The sequence below is a fragment of the Hyperolius riggenbachi genome, chromosome 7 (assembly GCF_040937935.1).
Source record: "Hyperolius riggenbachi isolate aHypRig1 chromosome 7, aHypRig1.pri, whole genome shotgun sequence".
In the NCBI taxonomy this organism is placed as follows: domain Eukaryota; kingdom Metazoa; phylum Chordata; class Amphibia; order Anura; family Hyperoliidae; genus Hyperolius; species Hyperolius riggenbachi.
This window is the reverse complement of record NC_090652.1, coordinates 28,791,992-28,819,058: the sequence shown is the minus strand read 5'-3', so window position 1 is coordinate 28,819,058 and position 27,067 is coordinate 28,791,992. Positions and strand designations below refer to the sequence as shown.

At 46.7% G+C, this 27,067-nt stretch overlaps 1 protein-coding gene across 4 annotated transcripts in view; it reads left to right on the top strand.

Moving 5' to 3' along the window:
- Positions 1–27,067, top strand: part of LOC137524204 (uncharacterized) — a 624,050-nt gene that overhangs the window by 420,479 nt on the left and 176,504 nt on the right. For all 4 annotated transcript variants that reach the window (XM_068243802.1, XM_068243801.1, XM_068243800.1 and 1 more), the window contains 2 exons: positions 7,475–7,527; positions 19,382–19,605. In XM_068243802.1, the coding sequence (XP_068099903.1) occupies positions 7,475–7,527; positions 19,382–19,605 (277 nt within the window). The remainder of the gene's footprint in view (positions 1–7,474; positions 7,528–19,381; positions 19,606–27,067) is intronic.

Genomic DNA, 27,067 nt, shown 5'->3' with positions numbered 1-27,067 from the left:
TAAATAATTAATATATACAGACAATTATTAAAATCAACAATTATTAGGACAGTAATAGCCAGTATGAAATAAAAAGGGAGAAAATACTTATGGTTTGTGGAACTATGTCCTTTTGTGGGAAAATCATCAAATCCAAGCAAAACGGTTTCAAGTTCTTAAAGTTCTTCGTTTCAATCAAAGTTCAGCAGAATTCTATGTTCCAGGTTACAGAAGATGGCCAATCAAGATGGCCGCTAGCCCATGTGTCCTTTGTCTCAGAGCTTCATTCAAAGTTCAGCAAAATGGCCACCAGCCATGTGTCCTCTGGCTGGCAGCAGAATGTTCTCATATGGATGGAATGGGAGGACTCTCTTTCCCAGGCAGCTCATTCACTTTTAATGGAGCTGAGTTCAGAGGCGGGCTTCCAGAGTCGGCCCCCAGGCCGGACTATGGTAATCACATCTGGGGCAGGGGCTTTAGCAACCTCATAATCCTGACATGTTCCCTAGGCAGACCTGCGCGGCCGGCACACAAATAATAATTACATATTCTCGGTCCCCAGAACCTATCGATTAATATGATATCAAACTTGGGCATGTTTGCATGCCCGGTTAAAAAACGGTGGAATTCCCAGAGTTCTGGTTATGCCAGTGGCCCAAATTTAATATCAAAACACTCACAAGATCCGGACCAGCAGAATGATATAACTTCCACATTTCTCACCTGAACGGTATTGCTTAAACATGCTCAAAATCCTAAACTCCATGCTTCTTATATGGCTCCGGCCGGTCTGAGCAGAGCAGATTTTTGAATAGCCCCCTGCTGGGAGCTCATCCTGTCTTTCCCAAAAGGGCAGAGTGAGTTCTCTGCTGGCTAATTAACATCTAGGTGTCACCTGGTTCCCAGAACAGAAAGGGGAATTGTGCCTTCCACAGGGAATATGTCCAAGCTAATTAACACCTCCCCCCAGGCTTTTACTCAGCTAAGACAGATCCCCCAGCTGTTCCTAGGCAGAAGGATACTACACATCAAATCTTGGTTTAACGATTTGTGTCGCTAACCGACCGCAATCGCGTTTTGGCCGACTGGGCGTCGCCCGGCGTCACACAAGGAAAATAACAAATGAACTAACTAAACGCGGTCACCGCACGTTATGCGCAACAGTGACAAGCGTGTTAATAGCACGGTCACCGCACATTAAGCGCAACAGTGACAAAACGTACCAACCCAGACTGACGGGTGAACACGGAAATCAAAGACAAACAGATAGCGGCAACGCTTGCTAATCGGTTGCCTAACACCAGACAACAGCAAGCGTTTGTTCCAGACAAAACAGACTGAAGGAGTAACCAGTAGGAACCCGCTGCCAAGGTTATACTCCAAGATACAGACAAGGGAGGGAACGCTTGCTAATCGGTTGCCTAACACCAGACAACAGCAAGGGTTTGTTTCAGACAAAACAGACTGAAGGAGTAACCAGTAGCAACCACTGCCAAGGTTATACTCCCAAGACACAGACAAGGGAGATCCACCACCTCTAGAGCTAGGGCGAATACGATCTAGGAACAGGACTGAACGATTCACTATCGGCCACCGCAGGAGATAGTACAGTCGCAAGGACAAGACAAGACAAGACTAGGCAGTACAAATATACAACCTGACTGCACTAGTAGGAGTGCAAAATGCACTCCCCAAGAATGAACTATACTAAAATATTAGCAACAAGATACAAAGAGGCTGAGGCTCTAAGGTTAGTCTCACTAAACAGAAACTATGACGAGCAAGGAATTCTGGGAGGAAGTGACATTTATACTGAAAACCTTCAAACGAAGCAGACAAGCAGATTGCAAGATAAGTGAATGCAAATCAGACACTACAGCAGTAAGCCTCCCGAATCTTGCAAACTGACAAAAAGGCCTCTTTTCCCTGGACTGAACTATGCAACCTGCATAGGAAACCAAACTGTCCAGGGAATCAAGGCCAGCAGAGCGGATTCTGACATTACCCCCCCCCCCCCCCTTTAAAGACGGCTTCCAGACGTCTTTCAAAACAGAATACTCTCCTCGTCGCAAAACAATCAAAAAGATTATTCAGAACGGCCGGGGTAGACCATGCTTCCTGAACTGACTAAACCATGACGGAAACAATCAGCCCCAGCACCCCTAAAGCCATGCCCACCAGTACAACAAGTTCCAAAGTGACACCCATGAGCACCGCCACTACCAGAACAATGCCCACCGAGAGCCTTGGCATGATACACCCAGTCCCCCAGGTCAAGTCCAAAGAACCTGAGACCTTCAGAGTTGTGCCCACTACAACGGTCTTCTCCAGCATAATACTCATTAGTGGACCAGTCCAAAGTACCAAGGCAAGGACCCCCAGGAATCTCCCAGAATGACTCACAATTCCAAAGAGACCCCAAGAGATTAGAAGATCCCAGAGAGTCACATGGTGATCCAACAGGACCCCCCACATAACTCAGGGAAACTCCCAAGCCAAAGTCACAAGGACAACTGTCACAAACAGAGTTTTTAGGAATTAGAACCGTATTAAGGCATGTGGCGCCACCGACGCCTTCTGGACAAGACACCACCAGGGGGACATCAGAGCACATAAACACAGAGGGCACCTCCGGGCACACTGGATCACGGAGAACATCTGGGCACACTGGAACAGGAGCAACCGCTGGGCATGCTGAGGGACTGTAGACCTCAGAAACCGACACAGCCAGACCAGATTCAGAGCAAGACAAAAGAGGCTCGCAATCAGACTTAGGAGTCTCTGTGACTACAACAGTATCCAACAAAAACTCATCATTGACTACACATGACTGAAGCTCCAAAAGAGCTGCAAAAGTAGTCAGCATAATAGCAATGCCTACTGAAGTGGGCATTACTTCAGAGGGACTTAGGGGGTGGGAAGCATATCTTAAAAGCTCTGCACCCTCAGACAGGAACTCAGAGGCCTCCAAAACATCACATAAAACTTCAGGAGCACAAATTCCTAAGTTTTCTGGTAAACTCATCAATGATTCTGAACTATCCATGTTACAGGGCAAAACGTCAAATACATTCAGAGGACAGGGCTGATGTTTTAGAAATGGCTCTACAACACACTGAATTTTATTCACATGAACAGACTGCACACAGGTTAACTGCACAGGAATATCTGCTGGAACAAACCCTGACTCCCTGACTTTAGTTTCACTAAACACAGAATCCTGCATAGCAGTCAAACTTGACTGCAATTCCAGAATGGCAGAAAAACAGGTGAGTATAACTGCAACACCAAAAAGAGCTTCTGAACTCTTTGCTGGAGATTTTTTTTTTACCAGGCACTATTGACTCATACAGGGTACAGGAAGTAAAGTCAATACTTTCTGTAGAGCAAGAATTGGATTCACAAATGTCAGTTTGGCTGGACAACATTGTTTCATTCATGGTACAGGGCAAGCTCACAGAAATATTTTCTGGACAAAACAAAGTTTCCTCAGCATCAGATTCGCACAACCAAAGCTCTGTATCACCCTTAAACTCGGCCAACAATGTCGAATCAGGGGAGTCAGAACGCAAAATTTGCAGATTCCACATCGCCTTCGGTTGTGGAGCTGAAGCTTCAAAAGAGCAAGATTCCGAAATCTGTGGACCAAATTGTGGCATGTCAAGGACAGGAAAATTGGTACAATTTTCATCTGGCAGTGAGTTTTCACAGGTGTCAACAGAGTAAGGCATAGGTTTCTTTGCAGAAGAAGTTGAGACAGAAACACGAGGAATTTTATTTGGCACATTAAAGGGAACCAGAGGCCCCAGGAAAAAGATTCTATACATACCTGGGGCTTCCTCCAGCCCCATACGCACGGATCGCTCCCACGCCGCCGTCCTTTACTGCCTGGATCCGCCGGTACTGGGTCACGTCATGGCCGCCAGTCGGCCGGCAGACGCGGCCAATTGTCCGCATCACACGGGGCTCCCTCCATATACGTACGCGTGAGGCTGCTTTCTGCGCAGCCGCATGCGTACCGGTATGGCGGGAGCCCCTGTGATGCGGTCAATTGGCCGCGTCCGCCGGAAGTGACGGGACCCGGTACCGCCGATCCAGGAAGCGGAGGATGGCGGCGTGGGAGCGATTCAGGTTTATGGGGCTGGAAGAAGCCCCAGGTATGTATAAAAGCTTTTTCTTTCTTTTTTTTTTTTTATGTTCCTCTCTGGTTCCCTTTAACATTGTTCTTAAAGTTGTATCGTTTAGGAATTTTCCCCATAGCAAGTTCATAAATGGAAGATCTTAAAAAATTACTTGGGGAAAAGATCTGTTTTTATTTGACGAGGGAACCCATATATCTTTGGCAAAAATAACACAATCATTTTGATCAAAATTTGCAAAAACACCTGAGATAAAGGCATCAGATCGCACAGATTCAAACTCCACACAAGCAGTTGCCATGGGAAACAGACTTTCAGAATTCACACATTCCGTTGTTTTGGGGAATGAAACACAATCAAAATTGACTTGGTACACCTCAGGGAAATTGGAACAATCGCCCGCTGACAATGTGTTTCTACAGGAGTTAACTGATTGATGTGTATGTAATTCAGACAAGATCGTTTGCCACACCCAAATCACCGGATTCACCAAATGCTCCTCACACTCACCAGATTCAATCAAGGTGCGCATAGAGTCAATACAGGCATTTAAACACACCTTATCTTTTCTGAAATAGAAATCACAAAACGACTTCCAATCAGTGTCAAACTCTTCAATCAGAGCCGATTTCCCAGGAAGCAAATGGAGGCTCCCACAAACTTATATCCAAAAAACACTCATACGGATTGGCGTCAGGAACATAAAGAGAATTTTTTACACCTTTAATATAGCAAATGACACTGCCTATATCACATTCAGATGTGTTGGTAAATTCAGGCTGAAAAATTCCACCAGATTTTACTGGAGCAAACTTTTCACTTGTAACAGCAACAGGAAGCGTCTCTTTTAGGTGAGTACGTTTCTTAGACTTTTTCTTTTTAATCTTTACAGCTTTACATTGCTGCTGGCCAGAAGAAAAAGAACCTTTGGAACCTTCTCTTGTGAACTGAATAGCTTTGCAGGAAATTACTGGATCAACTGATTGAGCTACAGCCAGCAACTCATTGGAATATGGTAATGACTGAGTGATGCTGCATGAACCAATTTGATCAGCAATTTGCACTGCAGGAAAAAACTCATTGAAATAACATGGCATAGAAATTTCAAGCTTACGAGAAAATAAATGAGCAAGAAATCTGCGAGGGTTATGTATCAGATTCCGGTGTTTAGACCATTTATCAGCCCACACAAACAGATCCCCTTGGAGAAGATTGTAAGCAATCTGAGCACCCCAAGTGGAAATTTCAGTGGTCTGAAATTCAGGATTCGTCAGAAATCTCAAACACTCTGATATAAAATCATCTCTGGTTTCAGAGTTCAGCGTCTTAAATATTTTAAAGACACAAGATCCATAATGTACAAAATCGTACAATTCAGAAATTCCCTCTACACTAGGAATTTCAGTTTGGCTCGTCATAATGTAATGATCTGGGAGCGATTTCCACAGTCAGCGCACACCAAGTGCGCTGAAGCAGGTGGAAATCCCCACAATCACAGAAGCAGAGTACCCAGTATATATTTGTAGAGGAGAATTCCAACCAGCAGGTGGAGCTGCGGAGTACAGAGGAACAAGTCCTTGGTATATACACAGATGCCAGATTGAGATTGCACAATGAAGCAACACCGGGCAATATGAACAAGGTATCAACTCAAAAGAAAGCAAGAACAGAGACAGATCATATGAATGTCTACCAATCTAGTCGCCACCCAGCGATGGTAGACATATCACAACAGAACAGACCAGAGAGAGAAAGCCAATCACAAGAGAGGCGATTGCTATCAGCAACACAAGACTGAGCAAAGACAGAGCATGAATTGAGTAAAGGAAGACACAGCAAATAACTACAATCTGAATGCCAAGGAAAATAACAAATGAACTAACTAAACTCGGTCACCGCACGTTATGCGCAACAGTGACAAGCGCGTTAATAGCACGGTCACCGCACGTTAAGCGCAACAGTGACAAAATGTACCAACCCTGACTAACAGATGAACACGGAAAACAAAGACAAACAGATAGCGGGAACGCTTGCTAATCGGTTGCCTAACACCAGACAACAGCAAGTGTTTGTTCCAGACAAAACAGACTGAAGGAGTAACCAGTAGCAACCGCTGCCAAGGTTATACTCCAAGACACAGACAAGAGAGATCCACCACCTCTAGAGCTAGGGTGAATGCGATCTAGGAACAGGACCGAACGATTCACTATCGGCCACCGCAGGAGATAGTACAATTGCAAGGACAAGACAAGACTAGGCAGTACAAATAATACACAAACCTGACTGCACTAGTAGGAGTGCAAAATGCACTCCCCAAGAATGAACTACACTAAAATATTAGCAACAAGATACAAAGAGGCTGAGGCTCTAAGGTTAGTCTCACTATACAGAAACTATGATGAGCAAGGAATTCTGGGAGGAAGTGACATTTATACTGAAAACCTTCAAAGGAAGCAGACAAGCAGATTGCAAGATAAGTGAATGCAAATCAGACACTACAGCAGTAAGCCTCCCGAATCCTGCAAACTGACAAAAAGGCCTCTTTTCCCTGGACTGAACTATGCAGCCTGCATAGGAAACCAAACTGTCCAGGGAATCAAGGGCAGCAGAGCAGATTCTGACACCTATATTTCCAAATAATATATTGTCGCCATACATTGTGATAGGGACATAATTTAAATGGTTTAATAATCAGGACAAACGGGAAAATAAAACGAATGTTTTTTATCCACAGGAGAATGTTTTATTTTAAAATTATAATGGCCAAAAACTGAGAAATAATGTTTTTTTTCTCCAATTTTTTTCTTATTTTCCAGTTAAAATGCATTTAGAATAAAAAAAAAATACTTAGCAAAATGTACTACCCACAGAAAGCCTAATTGATGGCGAAAAAAAACAAGGTATAGATCATTTTGTTGTAATAAGTAGTAATAAAGTTATTAGCAAATAAAAGGGAGAAGCACTGACAGGTGAAAATTGCTCTATTACGTTAGGGTAAACACCCTTGGGGTGAACTGGTTAAATCCCCTGAGGGAAGAAGGATCTGTCAAAGGAGGGCATGGGGGAGGAATAGAGGAAGAACACTTTTGCTTACCCTACAGTACATCACAGGAAGAAGGGGAGGCCAGGGACCACAGGACCAGCGGGAACTGCTGGGGGACACAAGTTGTGGTGCAACTGGTAAAGGTCCTATTCTTACTGATACTGTCAGATAAAAATGGGGGCTTTGTTTGTGTTTGAGTATGGTAAACTTTTTACTTCACTTGTATTTGGCGCACAAATAACATTTCAGGAAAACGTCAGCTCCACTTTGAGCTCTACATGTTTACTTAACTGATTATTCTTTCTTGTTTCAGGCTGATGATTCAGGTTTCCCGGTTATTCCTGCTGTATATGGAACCAAATTCAGGTAAGATGAGTAGTATACTACTGTATTTGTTATAATTGCTATTACTACTACTTTATAACACTACTAGCCGTCCCGCGTCGTAGCATACGCCGCATCTTCTATCTATCTAATAGAGTACGTGCCTCAACCTTGAAGCAAGAAGAATAAAGGTCGGTACACACATCAGATAAAAGTCTTTGGAAAAATGAAAGATCACAGACCAATTTTACCCCCTTCCATGTAGTATCAGAGCCACACCTACACAGTCTATTCTATTGAGCTGCACTCCCCATTAGATAGACATATTTGCAAGATGCTGCACACAAAGTTGCTGTACACATTCAAAAGATCATTATCTGCAAAAGATCCGTTCCTGCAAAAGATCAGTACCTACAAAATACATTCATAGTCTATATTTCCATGCGGATTATTGTGGACATTTTTCCGCATAAGGGCATAAGCATCCGCATACAATGAATTTTCGATGCTGGTCGAAAACACAAATATTTCTGAAGATTTTCGTGAAAATTCGCCAAAAAACGAAAACAGGATTTTCGATGCGAAAATGACTTAGGCGAAAATTCGCAAGGAACACTGCTACATGCTACATTAGCACTATCCAGGAGCGCCACAGGGAGGATTCCCAATGCCCCCTTTTTATACAACCGGAGGGACCGCGGGAACCACAGCGGCACCCCGGAGGGGGAGGCTAGGTGCCGCAGGCGACCCCCCCCCCAAGCGTGGCCAGCGCCAGGGAGAGCCGTCTGCACCCACCTCCCAATATTAAAAACAGGCACTTACCGTACCGTCCATTGCGTTCTGCTACATGTGCATTAATTTTCTCATGGAAAGCATTTTTTGCAGTTTGTATCCTTTGGAGGCAGGTGGTGGATGGCTTGCTCCGGTGGTGTGAGCCCTGGAGTGAGTTGTCTGCACCTGTCCTCCCCCCCCCCTCTGGAGTGCTGTATGTGAGCCAGCCCTGAGCTCTAAAGCTCGGGGTGACCCATGCTTCACTCCTTTCTCATGTGGTGCCCCCAAGTTAATGTGCATGTAGCAGAACGCAATGGACGTTAAGGTAAGTGCCTGTTTTTAATATTGGGAGGTGGGTGTGGACGGCTCTCCCCGACGCTGGCCACGCTTGGGGGGGGGGGGTCGCCTGCGCCTCCCCCTCCGGGGTGTCGCTGTGGTTCCCAGGCAGTGAGAGAGCCTGGGACCCTGTGGTCCCCCCGGTTTTATAAAAGGGGGGCATTGGGAATCCTCCCCGTGGCGCTCCTGGATAGTGCTTGCGAATTTTCGCCTCGAAAATCCCGTTTACGTTTTTTGGCGAATTTTCACGAAAATCTTCAGAAATATTTGCGTTTTCGACCAGCATCGAAAATTCATTGTATGCGGATGCTTATGCCCTTATGCGGAAAAATGTCCACAATAATCCGCATGGAAATTCAATCTATGCGGACGTTTATACCGAAAATTGCCCGCAATAATGCGCAAGAAACTTCTCTGAATGCGGGCACTAATGCCCTTATGTGGAAAATGTCCGCAATCATACGCAAGTAATGCGAAAATGACTGGCCTTAGGTGAAAATTAACGTGTAAAAATTAGATGGAAAATTTGCCTGTCAAAACGAAATTAGGCGAAAATTCGGTAAAAATTTATCGAAACAAATTTTTGCATTTTAGCTCATCACTGGCATGTAGCAGGGCGACCGCTTTGCAGTATTGGTTTTTTGACCCTGCATAGTTTGGCATGCAAAAGCAAATGCATATTTGCATGAGCATTGCCTCATGAATAGCCAATTAGGCCAGATTTGCAAAGCCAGACTTGCTAGGGTAGGCCTCTTTTCCACGGACAATTGATAGGCAGTAACATGCCTCTCAAACTCTTACAACTGCTCACTACTGCCTGGTAACAGCTTGCTGCTGCCTGGAAACGGCTTGTTGCTGCCTGGTATTAGTGTTGGGCGAACATCTAGATGTTCGGGTTCGGGCCGAACAGGCCGAACATGGCCGCGATGTTCGGGTGTTCGACCCGAACTCCGAACATAATGGAAGTCAATGGGGACCCGAACTTTTGTGGTTTGTAAAGCCTCCTTACATGCTACATACCCCAAATTTACAGGGTATGTGCACCTTGGGAGTGGGTACAAGAGGGAAAAAAAATTTAGCAAAAAGAGCTTATAGTTTTTGAGAAAATCGATTTTAAAGTTTCAAAGGGAAAACTGTCTTTTAAATGCGGGAAATGTCTGTTTTCTTTGCACAGGTAACATGCTTTTTGTCGGCATGCAGTCATAAATGTAATACATATAAGAGGTTCCAGGAAAAGGGACCGGTAATGCTAACCCAGCAGCAGCACACGTGATGGAACAGGAGGAGGGTGGCGCAGGAGGAGAAGGCCACGCTTTGAGACACAACAACCCAGGCCTTGCATGAGGACAAGAAGCGTGCGGATAGCATGCTTTGTACCACCATGCAGTCATAAATGTAATAAAGATAAGTGGTTCAATAAACAGGGACCACGCGGCAACGCTAACCCAGCAGCAGCACACGTGATGGAACAGGAGGAGGCGCAGGAGGAGAAGGCCACGCTTTGTGAGACACAACAACCCAGGCCTTGCATGAGGACAAAAAGCGTGCGGATAGCATGCTTTGTACCGCCATGTAGTCATAAATGTAATAAAGATAAGAGGTTCAATAAACAGGGACCACGCGGCAACGCTAACCCAGCAGCAGCAGCAGCAGCAGCACACGTGATGGAACAGGAGGAGGCGCAGGAGGAGAAGGCCACGCTTTGTGAGACACAACAACCCAGGCCTTGCATGAGGACAAAAAGCGTGCGGATAGCATGCTTTGTACCGCCATGTAGTCATAAATGTAATAAAGATAAGAGGTTCCATAAACAGGGACCACGCGGCAACGGTAACCCAGCAGCAGCAGCAGCAGCAGCAGCACACGTGATGGAACAGGAGGAGGCGCAGGAGGAGAAGGCCACGCTTTGTGAGACACAACAACCCAGGCCTTGCATGAGGACAAAAAGCGTGCGGATAGCATGCTTTGTACCGCCATGTAGTCATAAATGTAATAAAGATAAGAGGTTCCATAAACAGGGACCGGCAACGGTAACCCAGCAGCAGCAGCAGCAGCAGCAGCACACGTGATGGAACAGGAGGAGGCGCAGGAGGAGAAGGCCACGCTTTGTGAGACACAACAACCCAGGCCTTGCATGAGGACAAAAAGCGTGCGGATATAGCAGCAATGCTTTTTGCCGCCATGCAGTCATAAATGTAATACAGATGAGAGGTTCAATAAACAGGGACCGGAAACGCTAAACCATCCCAGATGTTCATCGGTCATGTTACTTGGTTGGGGTCCAGGAGTGTTGCGTAGTCGTTTCCAATCCAGGATTGATTCATTTTAATTTGAGTCAGACGGTCTGCATTTTCTGTGGAGAGGCGGATACGCCGATCTGTGATGATGCCTCCGGCAGCACTGAAACAGCGTTCCGACATAACGCTGGCTGCCGGGCAAGCCAGCACCTCTATTGCGTACATTGCCAGTTCGTGCCAGGTGTCTAGCTTCATGCCCGGTTTCAGGTCCAGCGGTGCCAGCCACAAATCCGTCTGTTCCTTTATTCCCCTCCAAATTTCCTCCCCTGTGTGCTGCTTATCCCCAAGGCAGATCAGCTTCAGCAACGCTTGCTGACGCATGCCAACAGCTGTGCTGCACTGCTTCCACGATCCTACTGCTGCTGGTGCTGGGTTAGCATTTCCGGATGAGGTACAGCTTTGAGATGCGTTGGAGGAGAAGGAGTCAGAGAGGTAGGTGCTGCTGTTGTTATCCAGCTGTTTGCGGCGTGGGCAACACCCGCGCCGTAGCAGGTGAGGAATCGCTGCCAGGCTCCACAAGGTTCACCCAGTGCGCGGTAAGGGAGATGTATCGACCCTGGCCGAACGCACTCGTCCAGGTGTCAGTGGTGAGGTGAACCTTGCAGGCAACGGCATTCTTCAAGCTTCGGGTTATTTAGCTGACCACGTGCTCATGCAACTCAGGCACTGCAGAGCGCGCAAAGTGGTAGCGGCTGGGAACAACGTAACGTGGGATGGCCACTGACATCATGCCCTTGAAGCTGTTTGTCTCCACCACTCGATATGGCAGCATTTCGCAGGCCAGAAGCTTGGCTATGCTGGCTGGCTGTTACTGCCACGGCCCGGGGGTCATTTGCTGGCAATTTCCTCTTGTGCTCAAACATCTCAGAGACAGACAACTCAACCGTAGCGCTGCACACCGAAGGGCTGTTGGTTGTTGTGTTTGATGAACACTGGGAGACCTCAAGAGCACTAGTCCGGAAAGTGACAGTGTCAGCATCGTCTGATGTTTGTGAATGTTGTGAACCACGCAATGGCTGGGCTACTGCTGCTGCTGAGGCGGGTCTGGTGGTGAGTCTGGTGAACCCAAGGGAGGCAGTGTTGCTGGTGGTACCCTGTCCTGCCGCGTTTGCCCACAGAGTGGGATGTTTGGATAGAATGTGGCGGCTCATGCTGGTGGTGGAGAGGTTGTTAATACTTTTCCCCCTGCTCAGGCGGGTCTTGCACACCTTGCAAATCGCCATGGTAACATCCTCAGTGCAGTCTTCAAAGAAAGCCCAGACTTTAACTGGCTGAGGACTCGGACCTCGTGCGTGATGTGCTGGTGCTGCTTAACCCACTGCTGGACGCTTGAGAGGTCATCCAAGTAATTATCTGGTCCTGTTCTTTTGGATCTGTGAGGGTTGTTGTCCTGGACAACATGGGCAGTATTGAGTGGGTTTTCTTGGGTGCTCCCCTGTGGCCTGTACGTGAACCGTCAGGGGAAACACCTCTTCCCTTGCCCCTCCCTCTTTCACCGGATTTCTTCCTCATTTCACTTATCCTTAAAGTACACGCTGACTGGCAGCAGTACAGTGGCAGTACAGAAATGCTATACAGTGGTGGGTGAGCGGTGTACCACTATTGTCAGCAGTGACACAGAGCACAATGCTATACAGTGGCGGGTGAGCGGTGTACTACTGTTCCCAGCAGACACAGAGTGGAAGTAAACACAATGCTATATAGTGTGGCTGAGCCGTGTACACAGAGTGGCATTAAACACAATGCTATATAGTCTGCTATATAGTCACCCCGAACAGGGTGATGTTCTGCAGAACCCGAACAGTGGCAAACACTGTTCGCCCAACACTACTGGGAGGGAACGCAGATTTTAGTACCTAAACACACGATACAACATGTTTTCCGGGGTCGGACTCTGAGGCACATACAGATGGTCCCGATCATCATCCTCATCATACAACTCTTCTCCTGAGTCTGACCCACCCACCACCTCTGCCACCCCAACATCCCCAGACACAGACCCCTCATCGTCCTCAACATTAACTTGGGATGCTGGCCTGAGCCAGACCTCCTCCTCCACATCAGGCCCCATCATCTCCTCAATGGCAGCCCTCATTAATCGCTCTGGCGACGGACTGATGGACACAACGTTCTCCTCCGGGGAGGGCTGCTGCTGACCACTGGCTGCTGGGGTGGATGTTATAGCTTGCGTGGGGCATTGGCTGTTGCTGTTGTTGGGAGTGCTGCTCACAGCGGAGGTCTCTGGGGAACTCATGTTGAGCTCATATAGTGGTTGACGGTGAGTGGAGTATTACTGATCCCAGCAATATACACACTGACTGGCAGAGTACGCAATGCTATATAGTGTGGCTGAGCGGTGTACACAGAGTGGCAGTAAACACAATGCTATATAGTCTGGCTGAGCGAGCGGTGTACTACTGTTCCCAGCAAAATCAGAGTGGCAGTAAACAATGGTATATAGTCTGGCTGAGCGGTGTACACAGAGTGTCAGTAAACAATGGTATATAGTCTGGCTGAGCGAGCGGTGTACTACTGTTCCCAGCAGAATCAGAGTGGCAGTAAACAATGGTATATAGTCTGGCTGAGCGGTGTACACAGAGTGTCAGTAAACAATGGTATATAGTCTGGCTGAGCGGTGTACACACAATGCTATATAGTCTGCTATATAGTGTCAGTAAACAATGGTATATAGTCTGGCTGAGCGAGCGGTGTACTACTGTTCCCAGCAGAATCAGAGTGGCAGTAAACAATGGTATATAGTCTGGCTGAGCGGTGTACACAGAGTGTCAGTAAACAATGGTATATAGTCTGGCTGAGCGAGCGGTGTACTACTGTTCCCAGCAGAATCAGAGTGGCAGTAAACAATGGTATATAGTCTGGCTGAGCGGTGTACACAGAGTGTCAGTAAACAATGGTATATAGTCTGGCTGAGCGAGCGGTGTACTACTGTTCCCAGCAGAATCAGAGTGGCAGTAAACAATGGTATATAGTCTGGCTGAGCGGTGTACACAGAGTGTCAGTAAACAATGGTATATAGTCTGGCTGAGCGGTGTACACACAATGCTATATAGTCTGCTATATAGTGTCAGTAAACAATGGTATATAGTCTGGCTGAGCGAGCGGTGTACTACTGTTCCCAGCAGAATCAGAGTGGCAGTAAACAATGGTATATAGTCTGGCTGAGCGGTGTACACAGAGTTTCAGTAAACAATGGTATATAGTCTGGCTGAGCGGTGTACACAGAGTGTCAGTAAACAATGGTATATAGTCTGGCTGAGCGGTGTACACAGAGTGGCAGTAAACACAATGCTATATAGTCTGGCTGAGCGAGCGGTGTACTACTGTTCCCAGCAGAATCAGAGTGGCAGTAAACAATGGTATATAGTCTGGCTGAGCGGTGTACACAGAGTGTCAGTAAACAATGGTATATAGTCTGGCTGAGCGGTGTACACAGAGTGTCAGTAAACAATGGTATATAGTCTGGCTGAGCGGTGTACACAGAGTGGCAGTAAACACAATGCTATATACTCTGGCTGAGCGAGCGGTGTACTACTGTTCCCAGCAGACACAGAACAGTGAACAGAATGCTATATAGTGTGGCTGAGCGAGCGGTGTACCACTATTCCCAGCAGACACAGAACAGTGAACAGAATGCTATATAGTGTGGCTGAGCGGGCGGTGTACCACTATTCCCAGCAGACACAGAACAGTGAACAGAATGCTATATAGTGTGGCTGAGCAAGCGGTGTACTACTATTCCCAGCAGACACAGAGTGGCAGTAAACAGAATGCTATATAGTGTGGCTGAGCGAGGTACACAGAGTGGCAGTAAACAGAATGCTGAGCGAGCGGTGTACTACTATTCCCAGCAGCGACACACAATGACTGGGGGGGACCCTGGCTAGCGTGGCTGGAGCGCGAACTACCCTGCCTGCCTACCCAAAGCTAAACCCACAGACAAATGGCGGAGATATGACGTGGTTCGGGTATTTATTTACCCGAACCACGTGACAGTTCGGCCAATCAGAGCGCGTTCGGGTCCGAACCACGTGACCCGTTCGGCCAATCACAGCGCTAGCCGAACGTTCGGGGAACGTTCGGCCATGCGCTCTTAGTTCGGCCATATGGCCGAACGGTTTGGCCGAGCACCGTCAGGTGTTCGGCCGAACTCGAACATCACCCGAACAGGGTGATGTTCTGCAGAACCCGAACAGTGGCGAACACTGTTCGCCCAACACTACCTGGTATCTGCTCACTGCTGCCTGGTAACTGCTTGCTGCTGCCTGGTAACTGCTTGCTGCTGCCTGGTAACTGCTTGCTGCTGCCTGGTAACTGCTCACTGCTGCCTGGTAACTGCTTGCTGAGCACACAGCTCAACAGTCCGTGGAAAAGAAGCCTAAAACTTGGTGATTGAGCTTGCATACATTTTCTCATGCAAAGTACTTCTTCTTCTTGCTCGAAGGTTGAGGCACTTACTCTATTATATATATAGATAGATAGATAACAAATATGTGAACTTAATGTAAACTTGTGTTCAAATCCTAAAATATAGTAAACTAATAAAAGGGCACAGCACTCTCTATGTTAATCAAGGCCAACATGATCAGAAAACTGATTCGAACATCGCATTGAAATGCAGCCAGTGGAAAAGGACCCTAAGGTCACAGAGACATGGCCTATCAGTTGCCCCATGAGAAAATGAAGACATGAAATAGATTGCAGATAAGCAGGGGCGTAGCAATAGGGGTTGCAGAGTTTGTGACTGCATCGGGGCCCTTGGGCCAGAGGGGCCCCGAAGGGCCCTCCCTCAACTGCAGTATTAGTTCTCTATTGGTCCTTTGCTCATAATAACCCCTTCTATAGATACTTTGATTGGTGGTAATCACTAACTGCTCCCCTTTCCCTTCTTGCTCCTCTGATACTGTAGTTGCCATTGGCAGATCTTGGTGCGATGCATCACTTGTTATGTATAGAGTGCTTGGGGGGCCCTAATGTAAGACTTGCATCAGGGCCCACAGCTCCTTAGCTACGCCACTGCAGATAAGAAAATAGATAGCAGACTTATTATCATTCATTGGGCTCGATTCACAAAGCGGTGCTAACCCAGTTAGACTTTAGGCGTGATAACCATTGCACCACGCTGGTGAAAAGCCAGTTTAGGCGTGATAAGTTTAGATCACGTGCAAAGTCCCGCACGCAAAGCAGCGCCATTAAACTCTGCAAAGTACACCAGACTTTGCTAGTGCAAAACTTTTGATCAGCTGTGCACTGCGGTGCTAACCTAGTTGGTGCTATAGTTATCACGCCTAAACTTATTATGCCTAAATTTATCACACCTAAACTTATCACGCCTAAACTTATCACACCTAAACTTATCACGCCTAAACTGAGTTTAGGCGTGATAAAGGGCTTTTTACCTGTGTGCTAACTGTTAGCACCGCTTTGTGAATCAAGCCCATTGTGTCTGTACATACTGTACATTCAGTTTATTAAACCCATTCTCAACACAGACTAGCAAACCTGTAATGTAAGAAAATAACCAAATAAAATACCTAAGTTGTGGGAAGGTTCTGGTTGCTTCAGTGGCTTCCATGTTTTCAAACCCACCAATGTTTACCGGGACCCTCTTCTTCTTTACATATGGATGGGAGCACGGCCTGTGCAGTAGCAAAAAGCTGCTTGTGCTTGGAGGACAAAGCTGTGTATGAATGGCTCCATGCTACTGTAAAGGCACGGACTGTGCGTTCACCTGCGCAGTACGGACACATACGTACACAGGCGGGATGGAAGCCGCAAGAACATGTTCGATGTTCAGAGGATCCTAGCGCTGAATCAAAGATGGATTAGAGTGCACCAGAACTCTTGCACAGGACAAAAGGAAAACAGAGAGAAATGCACCCTGAATGTATTTAGAGAGTTTAGCCAGTCTAATTCCCCCTCATCTGTGTGTAATGACAAACTGTAATCTGATCTCTCCCCTGTGTCACATGACTGCCATGGCAGAGATGGCAGATAAGCTCATTTGATAGCACATGATGTTAACAATATGTCTGCTCCCATGAATCAGGAAGTAGAAACGCTGCAGATTTATTGCAGGATTTGTATCAGCTCTAACAAAGAAATGTTTTTCTTTAAAGGTTATTACGCTGTTGCGTATTTTTAGAGCAGAGAAGAGTTCTGAGTTCAGGTCCACTTTAAGATGTAACAGGAGTCCTAGGCAAGGTAGTAGATTCCAGGCCTCCTTGTGGTCCTTTTGATAAGCTGAAGTAGAGAGAGGTCCAGCAAGGTGGCAGGTGGTGAGGAGGATCCAGGAAGCCTGTGAATTAGCCAAAGGCTTCCCTTGACTGTGGTAATTATCTAACTTTAACCTTTTTTTTTATCACAGGTGCTCTTTTTTTAAAAAAATGCAACTGCAAGTCCTAACATCAGGTTCTGGTGGGAGGGCTGCTGCTCTTCCTTGGTTAAGCATCATTAGGCTATGTAGGCTGTTAGGGACGGAGCACAGACAGAGGTGTAGATTACAGATTGAGGCCTGGGCATAGGAATGGTTGGAAATGCCGATTTCACAAAAATTACGATTTCCGACGATGACTGATTCCGCTGATTTCAGATTTGTGATTTCCGAGGAGCCTTTTTTGGGTCATTTTTTGTATTTTCTGATTGGCCAAATATTTCCGAGATCTGTGATTGGTCTAAAATAACCAAATTGTGGTAATGCAGTATTTACGCCGACATCCAATTTCCGATTTCCAAGGAGTCCTTTTTTTGCATTCTCTGGTTGGCCAAATACTTCTGATCTACTTACATAACACATGTATTGTACTGCCCACGTCTTGATTTCAGTGAATTTTATATAACTAGCTGTTGACCCGGTATTGCCCGGGTATGTATTTGGCTGCTGTTGGCTCCGCCCACTTTTTATAACCCTAACACACACACACAATGACCTAGTTTGTGAACTTTGGGGTCCTTGGCATCAATAATTTGTATATTCCCAGTGAAATGAAACAAATTTGATTGGCTGTTTGTGGCTCAGCCCTCTTTTCTGAATTTGAACCCCAATGACCAACTGTTCCAGGTTTGTGTCTTGTGCCATTAACAGTGTAAGAGTGGTAGCAATTTACATATTACGCCTGAAAATCAACATTTGATTGGCTTTTTTAGGTTCCGACCACTTTTCTGAATATTAATCCCAGTCACCCAGTAACCAACTGTGCAAAGTTTGAGAACCCTGCCATTAACAGTGAAGAAAGGCTGCAGTTTATATTTTCCCAGGGACATTTGTTTTTGACTCCACCCACTTTTTGTAACTTTGACACACAGTCACTCAATTACCAAGTTTGTGAGCTTTTGGGTTCCTGGCAACAAAAATGTGTGAATGGAAGCAGTTTATCTACCAAGGAAATCTGATTGGCTGTTTGTGGCTCCGCCCCCTTTAGGGAGTTTGAACCCCAGTCACCCAGCAAGTTTGAAGCCTCTGTCATTAACAGTGTAAGAATAGAAACAGTTTAAATATCCCCCTTGAAAATCAATAGGTGAATTTTGATTGGCTGTTGTAGGCTCCACCCACTGAATATTAATCCCAGTCACCCAGTGACCAAGTGTGGCTAGTTTGAAAACTCTGCCACTAACAGTGTAAGAATGGCTGCAGTTTACAGTTTCCCATTTAAAATGAATGGCTGAAATTTGATTGGCTGTTTAATGCTTCACCCACTTTTCCTGGATTTGTACCCTCGGAAGAGAATTCTGTTCCTGGTGGGAACCATGTCTTTTGCCCACAGTTTGAGGCTAAATCCTTATGTCATTTCTTACCGTAACTTTTTTTTTCTTTTTTCCTCCAATCGCTGAGTCACCTCAGCCTTGCTTGTAAACACAAGTGAGAAGAGGATAATGTTTCAGCTAGGCAGCAGTCTGCTCACCCAATCAGTGATAAGCAGGAAGGTGGTAGTATCATTGGCAATGGCACAGAAAAGACTGAGAAAATATAATAAAAGCAAAGGAGTTTCCTGAATAGATTGGAGAGCTTGTACTTGCAGGGAGAGATTTCTGGCAGAATTTTAAACACACTGCAGTGTTTAAATAGAATTTGGTTTTGTGGCTGAAAATCCCGCTTTAAATTGCTGGTGCATTTGGTGAGTTTGGTAGAAATTAAAAAAAATCCCTGTAATATAAATTGATGAGATGCTATTCAGAGTGTGCGGCCTTCAGATAAAAGCAACATTTGCAAGGTGGGAGTGGCTGGGAATGTCTGTACAGATGGTTGTTGGATCTCTACGTTGCGTGACTTTGTTGGTGAGTTTTGGGTGCAGAAAGCTTTTACTAAAAAGGGAGTTTTCTGATAATGAAGATGCTATGAGTACAGAATGAACCCTGGGCTCATCCAACATCTTCTTGCACACACCAATTAGCTGAAGATGAAGACCTCTGTATATTTACTAACAAAAATTGGTTACGTATTTTTCTGATTATTTGATGTCTTGTCTGATTATCAGGTTAGAACTAGAATCTGCCGGCCTGTTCTGCTGCCAGATGACTGGAATTAAATTTATGGTGACGGGTCCAGTGGTGATTGACTACAGTCTGGAGTCATGGAGTGATTATCTAAAGGACATTCCTGCTGATAAATATGAGATTATCAGCCCTCTATTCCAGATACAGCCTCAGGAGAGCACTGTGGTGTCCGCTGTGCACCTGCCCCATTTCCTGTGCTTAAAAGGTAAGCCATGATCGTCACTGCATGTGGCTACATGATTTGTATGTTTTAGGTTAGGAACACTCTTGCCTTTGCATTTTCCCAGCGATTTTTGGGTTTCTGTCATTCTGCATTCGTTCCACAATTTTTCAGATGCGATGGGATACATTGTAATTGCGAACATGCACATAGATAAAAGCAGAGAGCTGTCCAATTTAAAGAGAATCTCAAAGGAAAAAAGTACCCCTGGGGGTACTTAACTTGGGAAGGGGAAGCCTCTGGATCTTAATGAGGCATTCGCCAGGCTCCAGGCAGACAGAACAGACAGAGCTGAGCCCGATCGGATACACTCTACTGTGCAGTAGTCAATCTACCGTACTGTGATGGACGGATTCACCGGCAGAAATGCGCCATCCGTGAAATCATACGAAAATGCGCAGAAATTATATTCTGGACAGCCCCTTTAATTCATTAGCCTGGCTTTTAGAAAGTAGTTTTCATTTCAGTCCAGACCTTTTCTACACAGGGAAGGGTTGTTTATCTCCCCTGGAGAGGGTGCCATAAAACAACAAATTCACTTTCCAGTCATTGTTCCATAGAGGGAACCCCGTAAACATAAAACCAGAGCCATATCATATAGCTCCAAGATCTACTACAAAGGTTTTGATAAGAAGAGGGGATGCATGGATTAGAAAACCAGAACATCACCTGTTTGTAAAGCTAAAAAAGTAAAAGAAGCATTCGACAGGTCTGTACAAGTAGAAGCAGGCCCGTTTCTAGGGCCGTGCGGCCTGGGCGCCGAAGGACTGTGGGCGCTGTAATGGAGGAGGGAGCCACAGCCGCAGGGAGGGCAGCCCGACCTCTCCCTCCCTTCCTCTCCGCGGGCCGCCCTCCGTGCTCCCCCCTCCGAGTCTGACTGCAGGGAAGCGCTGTGTAGGGAGGGCAACTCACCTCCCTGGTTCCAATCGCCGCCGGTCTCCTCTTCTCTTCATAGCCGCTGATACACACGCTGCTTCCTGTTTAGCCGGAAGCAGCGTGTGTATCAGCGGCTGTGAGGAGAAGACAGAAGAGGAGACCGGCGCTGATTGGAACCAGGGAGGTGAGTTGCCCTCCCTACACAGCGCTTCCCTGCAGTCAGACTCGGAGGGGGGAGCACGGAGGGCGGCCCGCGGAGAGGAAGGGAGGGAGAGGTCGGGCTGCCCTCCCCGCGGCTGACTCCCCCCTCCATACTGGGGGGCAGCTACCTATCTAACCTATACTGGGGGGGCACCTACCTAATCTAACCTATACTGGGGGGCACCTACCTAATCTAACCACACTGGGGGGCACCTACCTAATCTAACCTATACTGGGGGGCACCTACCTAATCTAACCACACTGGGGGGGCACCTACTTAATCTAACCTATACTGGGAGGCACCTACCTAATCTAACCTATACTGAGGGGCACCTACCTAATCTAACCTATTCTGGGGGGCACCTACCTAATCTAACCACTCTGGGGGGCACCTACCTAATCTAACCTATACTGGAGGGCCCCTACCTATCTAACCTGTATTGGGGGCACCTACCTACCTAGCCTATACTACGCAGCGCTTCCCTGCAGTCAGACTCGGAGGGGGGAGCACGGAGGGCGGCCCGTGGAGAGGAAGGGAGGGAGAGGTCGGGCTGCCCTCCCCGCGGCTGACTCCCCCCTCCATACTGGGGGGCAGCTACCTATCTAACCTATACTGGGGGGGCACCTACCTAATCTAACCTATACTGGGGGGCACCTACCTAATCTAACCTATACTGGGGGGGCACCTACCTAATCTAACCTATACTGGGGGGCACCTACCTAATCTAATCACACTGGGGGGGCACCTACCTAATCTAACCTATACTGGGGGGCACCTACCTAATCTAACCACACTGGGGGGCACCTACCTAATCTAACCACACTGGGGGGGGGGGCACCTACCTAATCTAACCTATACTGGGAGGCACCTACCTAATCTAACCTATACTGGGGGGCACCTACCTAATCTAACCACACTGGGGGGCACCTACCTAATTTAACCACACTGGGCGGCACCTACCTAATCTAACCTATACTGGAGGGCCCCTACCTAACCTGTATTGGGGGCACCTACCTACCTAGCCTATACTGGTGGCAACTATACTGGCTACCTATATTGGAGGCACCTACCTAACTAACCTATACTGGGGGCACCTACCTATCTAACCTATTGCTGGGGGCAACTATTCTGACTCCCTATATTAGAGGCACCCACCTAGCTAACCTGTACTGGGGGCACCTACCTATCTAACCTATACCGGGGGAACCTGCCTATCTAACCTATACTGGGGGCAACTATACCGGCTACCTATAGTGGAGGCACCTACCTGGCTAACCTATGCTGGGGGCAACTATACTGAGGCACCTCTGCCTGGCTACCTATACTATGCCTGGCTACCTATACTGGGGGACATATAGCTGGCTACCTGTACTGAGTGCAACTAGACCTGGCTAACCTATACTGCGGGCATGTATACCTGGCTCCGCGGGGGGGGGGGGGGGGTGCAATTTTAACACCCTCGCCCTGGGTGCATTTTAGCCTAGAAACTGCCCTGAGTAGAAGCAGTGTGTGACCTTTAAGACTCATCTACATGGTACAATTTGCCATCAGATAGATGGATCTATTAGATAGATCTAATAAGAAATTGCGTCGTATGTAGACATACAAATTGTTTCAGATCAATTTTGTGTTAGATTTTGCTTTGATAAGTACTGCAAATCTACTGCAAAATCTAGCGCAATCCGATTGGACCAGTTGGAAATTATCTAATAGATCAGTCTAATAGATCCGATCTGATGGAAAATTGTATCATGTAGATGAGGCTTAAAGGGATACTGTAGAGGGGTCGGGGGAAAAGGAGTTGAAGTTACCCGGGGCTTCTAATGGTTTCCCGCAGGCATCCTGTGCCCGCGCAGCCACTCACCGATGCTCTGGCCCCGCCTCCAGTTCACTTCTGGAATTTCTGACTTTAAAGTCAGAAAACCACTCCGCCTGCATTGCCGTGTCCTCGCTCCCGCTGATGTCACCAGGAGTGTACTGCGCAGACCATACTGGACTTGTGCAATACACTCCTTTTCCCCCGACCCCCCTACAGTATCCCTTTAAGTTAAACTTTGATATATAATTCCACACAATTCTATAATTTGATGGATATTGCAGAACCGCTGGGGCCCAGTCGTTCACAATTCACAGTGTGTCAGGCGACAAGCGCAGTACACCTTCTGAGACATTATACCATCACAGATTGGGAGAGAGACTCCGGCCATCCATACAACTTCTAGGATTGGCTATGTTATCCGTGGACTTTTATCCACAGAACCTTGTATAATTGGATTTTATGTCTCTTTCGTATGGACTTATCGCAAAGGACACAGTAACTTGACACATTGCTCAGACTATAATTAGTTATGATTTTCCTGTTTAATCCTTATTATTTACTGTATCGATTTGTTTCAATTGCTATATTTATTTCTGCATAATTTCTTTAAATAAACGATAAAAAAATTGTTCGTCGAAGTGCTGTTCCGAGAAATCTCTACAAAGAGTTCACATCTCGTAAGAGAGACAATACCATAATCGTTTTGATATTAATATTGTTATTTTTTCTATCTCTAGAAAGGTTGTGAATTAACCCTTTTTCCTACAGGACATAGCTAGTGTTAGAATTAGCGTATTCGCACTTTATTGCGTTTGGTGGCAGCGACCTGGTCTCTATATGAGATCACAGATTGTATTGATTGTACATGCAACTGAAATTGGACTATGTATGTGTTTCGTTTGGTGTCAGCAAACAGAAGTCTGGTTATTGAGTGATCTGCAGTATCACCAATAACCCAGACACTATACCTGATTATGTGGTGATCTGCAGAATCACCAATAATGCAAGTATAGCTAACAACAAATGTGTAAGCAAGTGGTAGTGCTTGGTGTAACAGTAGATACTGATAGAGTTAGCAAGACCTCACCAGAGGAGCTGGTGGGTACTATCAGTACAGAGGCCCTCAATAGAGACCAGGGCTCCCTGGTGAGAGTGGCATGGTCAGGCTAGCAGAGTCGGTAACAGACAGGCAGATACAGTACAGAATCGGAAGGCAGAGAGTAAACGGAAAACAGGCAGGGTCGGCAGCTAGATCAGATGGGCTAAGGTACAGAATCACTGAGAGGAAGAACGAGCCAGAATCATACACAGATAATCACAAGCAAGGTAAGTTAAATGCAGCTATCAAACAATTCCTATCTTGTGTGAAATCCCCGGTTTCCTCCCGGATCAAAGCACACTGGAACTATCTAGGTCTGAGTGCTAACACGAGATATTCGGAACAGACGACAAGTTGTGAGTGACTCCTCAGCTCTTTTGAAGCTGAGGAGTCCCTGAGGTACACCCCTGCCGCCCAGCCAATCAGAAGCGGCAGGCACCTCCAGTGACGTCAGCCGACCCGTAGGTCAGCTGATGCGCCTCTTCCCGGAATAAAGGTTGCGGCGATGCGCGCGCACACGCTCTATTGTGCGACCTTGTGGGAAGCAGACATGCTAGACGCCCGAGGCACGGGTGCCTGATCGGGGAGGGAGACGGAGGCAGCTGCGGTGGCGACGCTGTTCGCCGCAGCTGCCCCGCTATTCATTACAGTAACCCCCCCCCGTGAGGTGTGGACTCCGGACATGTCCCACATGGTTTTTCCGGGTGTAAATCATGAAACTCCTGTTTCAACTCCTCAGCGTGTATGCGACGATACGGCACCAATGACCTATACCCCTTCCAATGAACCAAATATTGAATCGAATTGCGCACCCAGTGAGAATCCAAAATTTGCTCAATCTCGTACTCAGGTTCACCGTCAATCACCACAGGGGGGGAGAGGAATCCACATGCACAGCCGGCTTCAACAAAGACCCATGAAAAGACTTTACACCCTTCATACAAGATGGCAGTGCAATGACATAAGTGACATCATTAATCTTCTTGGACACGGGGTATGGGCCTATAAATCTGGGGCCCAACTTAGCTGAAGGCTGTCTCAGGGCCAAATGGCGGGTTGAAACCCATACCATGTCTCCTGGTACAAATTCCCATTCCACTGACCGTCTCTTATCAGCCTGCTTCTTCTGAATCAGAAACGCTTTTCCCAAATTAGTCTTGACCCTAGACCAAATCTCCTTCAATGATCTCTGCCAATCCTCCAAGGCAGGAAAAGGAGAGGACACCACTGGTAAAGGGGTAAACTTAGGGGATCTCCCTGAGACCACCTGGAAGGGTGAGAAGCCAGAAGAAGAGTTCCTCAAATTATTGTGCGCAAACTCAGCGAACGGTAAAAACTTTGCCCATTCCAGCTGAGCATCCGCCACATAACACCTCAAGAATTGTTCCAATGACTGATTCATTCTTTCAGTCTGGCCATTAGTGTGTGGGTGGTAGCCAGATGAAAATGACAGATTCATACCCAGATGTTGACAAAAGGCTCGCCAGAATCTGGAGATGAATTGGACTCCCCTATCCGATACTATATCTCCCGGGATCCCATGCAACCGGAAGATGTGCTGAACAAAGAGGCCTGTCAATTCTTGAGCAGAAGGGAGTCCTTCCAGGGGAATAAAGTGAGCCATCTTGCTGAATCTGTCAACTACCACCCAAATGACTGTCTTCCCCTCAGACCTAGGAACTTCGCCCACGAAGTCCATAGACAAGTGAGTCCATGGCTCCTCTGGAATGGGCAAAGGTTGAAGTGTCCCCGCTGGAGCCTGTCTAGATGGCTTGCTCTTAGCACAGACTGAGCAATCTCTTACAAATTCTTTACAGTCTAGAGGCAAAGACGGCCACCATACATATCTAGCCAACAATTCCTGAGTTCTGGCCACGCCTGGATGACCTGCATTCTTGTGGGAGTGGAATAACTGCAAAATCTGTAATCGCATGTGTAAGGGTACAAATAAGACCCCCTTAGGTTTCCCCTCTGGGACCTCTATTTGGTACGGTCTCAACGTTAGTGACCAATCCTCCCAGGTCTCAGTGGACGCAATGATTATTTTCTCTGGCAGAATATTCTCAGGAGTTGAAGGCTGCACTGACTCAGGCTCAAAACATCTAGACAGAGCATCCGCTTTGATGTTTTTACTTCCAGGTTTATAAGTTATAATAAATCTGAATCTCGTGAAAAATAGGGACCAACGAGCTAGTCGGGGACTGAGTCTCTTGGCCCATTCAATATATTCCAAATTTTTATGATCGGTGTAGACCGTAATAACATGTTCTGCACCCTCAAGCCAATGACGCCATTCTTCAAATGCAAGCTTAATGGCCAATAATTCTCAATTCCCAATGTCGTAATTTCTCTCAGCCGGAGAGAATTTACGTGAGAAAAAAAGCACATGGATGCAATCGACCTTGATACCCAGAGTGTTGGGACAAGACAGCTCCAACCCCGATCTCGGATGCATCCACCTCCACTATAAACGGGCAGGTGACATCCACATGTCGTAGGATCGGGGCGGAGCAAAACATACCCTTCAAGGTAGAGAAGGCCGAATGTGCTTCCTCAGACCAATTATAGGTGTCTGCCCCCTTTTTGGTAAGATCAGTGAGGGTTGATACTACTGAGGAGAATCCCTTAATAAATTTCCTGTAGTCGTTGGCAAAACCTAGAAATCTCTGGAGTGCCTTTAGGCCTGCAGGCTGCGGCCACTCCAAGACAGCAGATACCTTCTTGGGGTCCATGGAGAGACCAGAAGTAGAGATGACATAGCCTAGAAAAGGAACCTCTGGCACCTCGAAAAGGCATTTCTCGAGTTTGGCGTATAGACAGTTCTGTCTAAGTTTCTCCAACACAAATTTAACATGCTTTCTGTGTTCTGACAAATTTTGAGAGTAAATCAAAATATCGTCAAGGTAGACTAGAACGAAATGCCCCAAGACTTCTCTAAAAACCTCATTAACAAATTCTTGAAAGACTGCAGGGGCATTGCACAGCCCGAAGGGCATAACTAAATACTCATAGTGCCCATTGGGCGTGTTAAAGGCCGTCTTCCACTCATCACCCTCCCTGATGCGTACCAGGTTGTATGCCCCTCTCAGATCTAGCTTAGAAAAGATATCAGCATCAGTGATTTGGGAAAATAAATCATCAATTAAAGGAAGTGGATAACGATTTTTTATGGTTATCTTATTCAACTCCCGGTAGTAAATACACGGGCGAAGCCCACCATCCTTTTTCTGTACAAAAAAAGAAACCTGCTCCGGCCAGAGACTTTGAAGGACGGATAAAGCCCTTAGCCAAATTTTCTTCAATGTAATCTTGCATGGCCAGTTTCTCAGGGCCAGAAAGATTATAGAGATGACCTCTAGGGGGCATACAACCTGGTTGTAAATCAATGGGGCAGTCAAAACTCCTGTGAGGAGGGAGTTTGTCTGCTGACTTACGACAGAACACGTCCGTA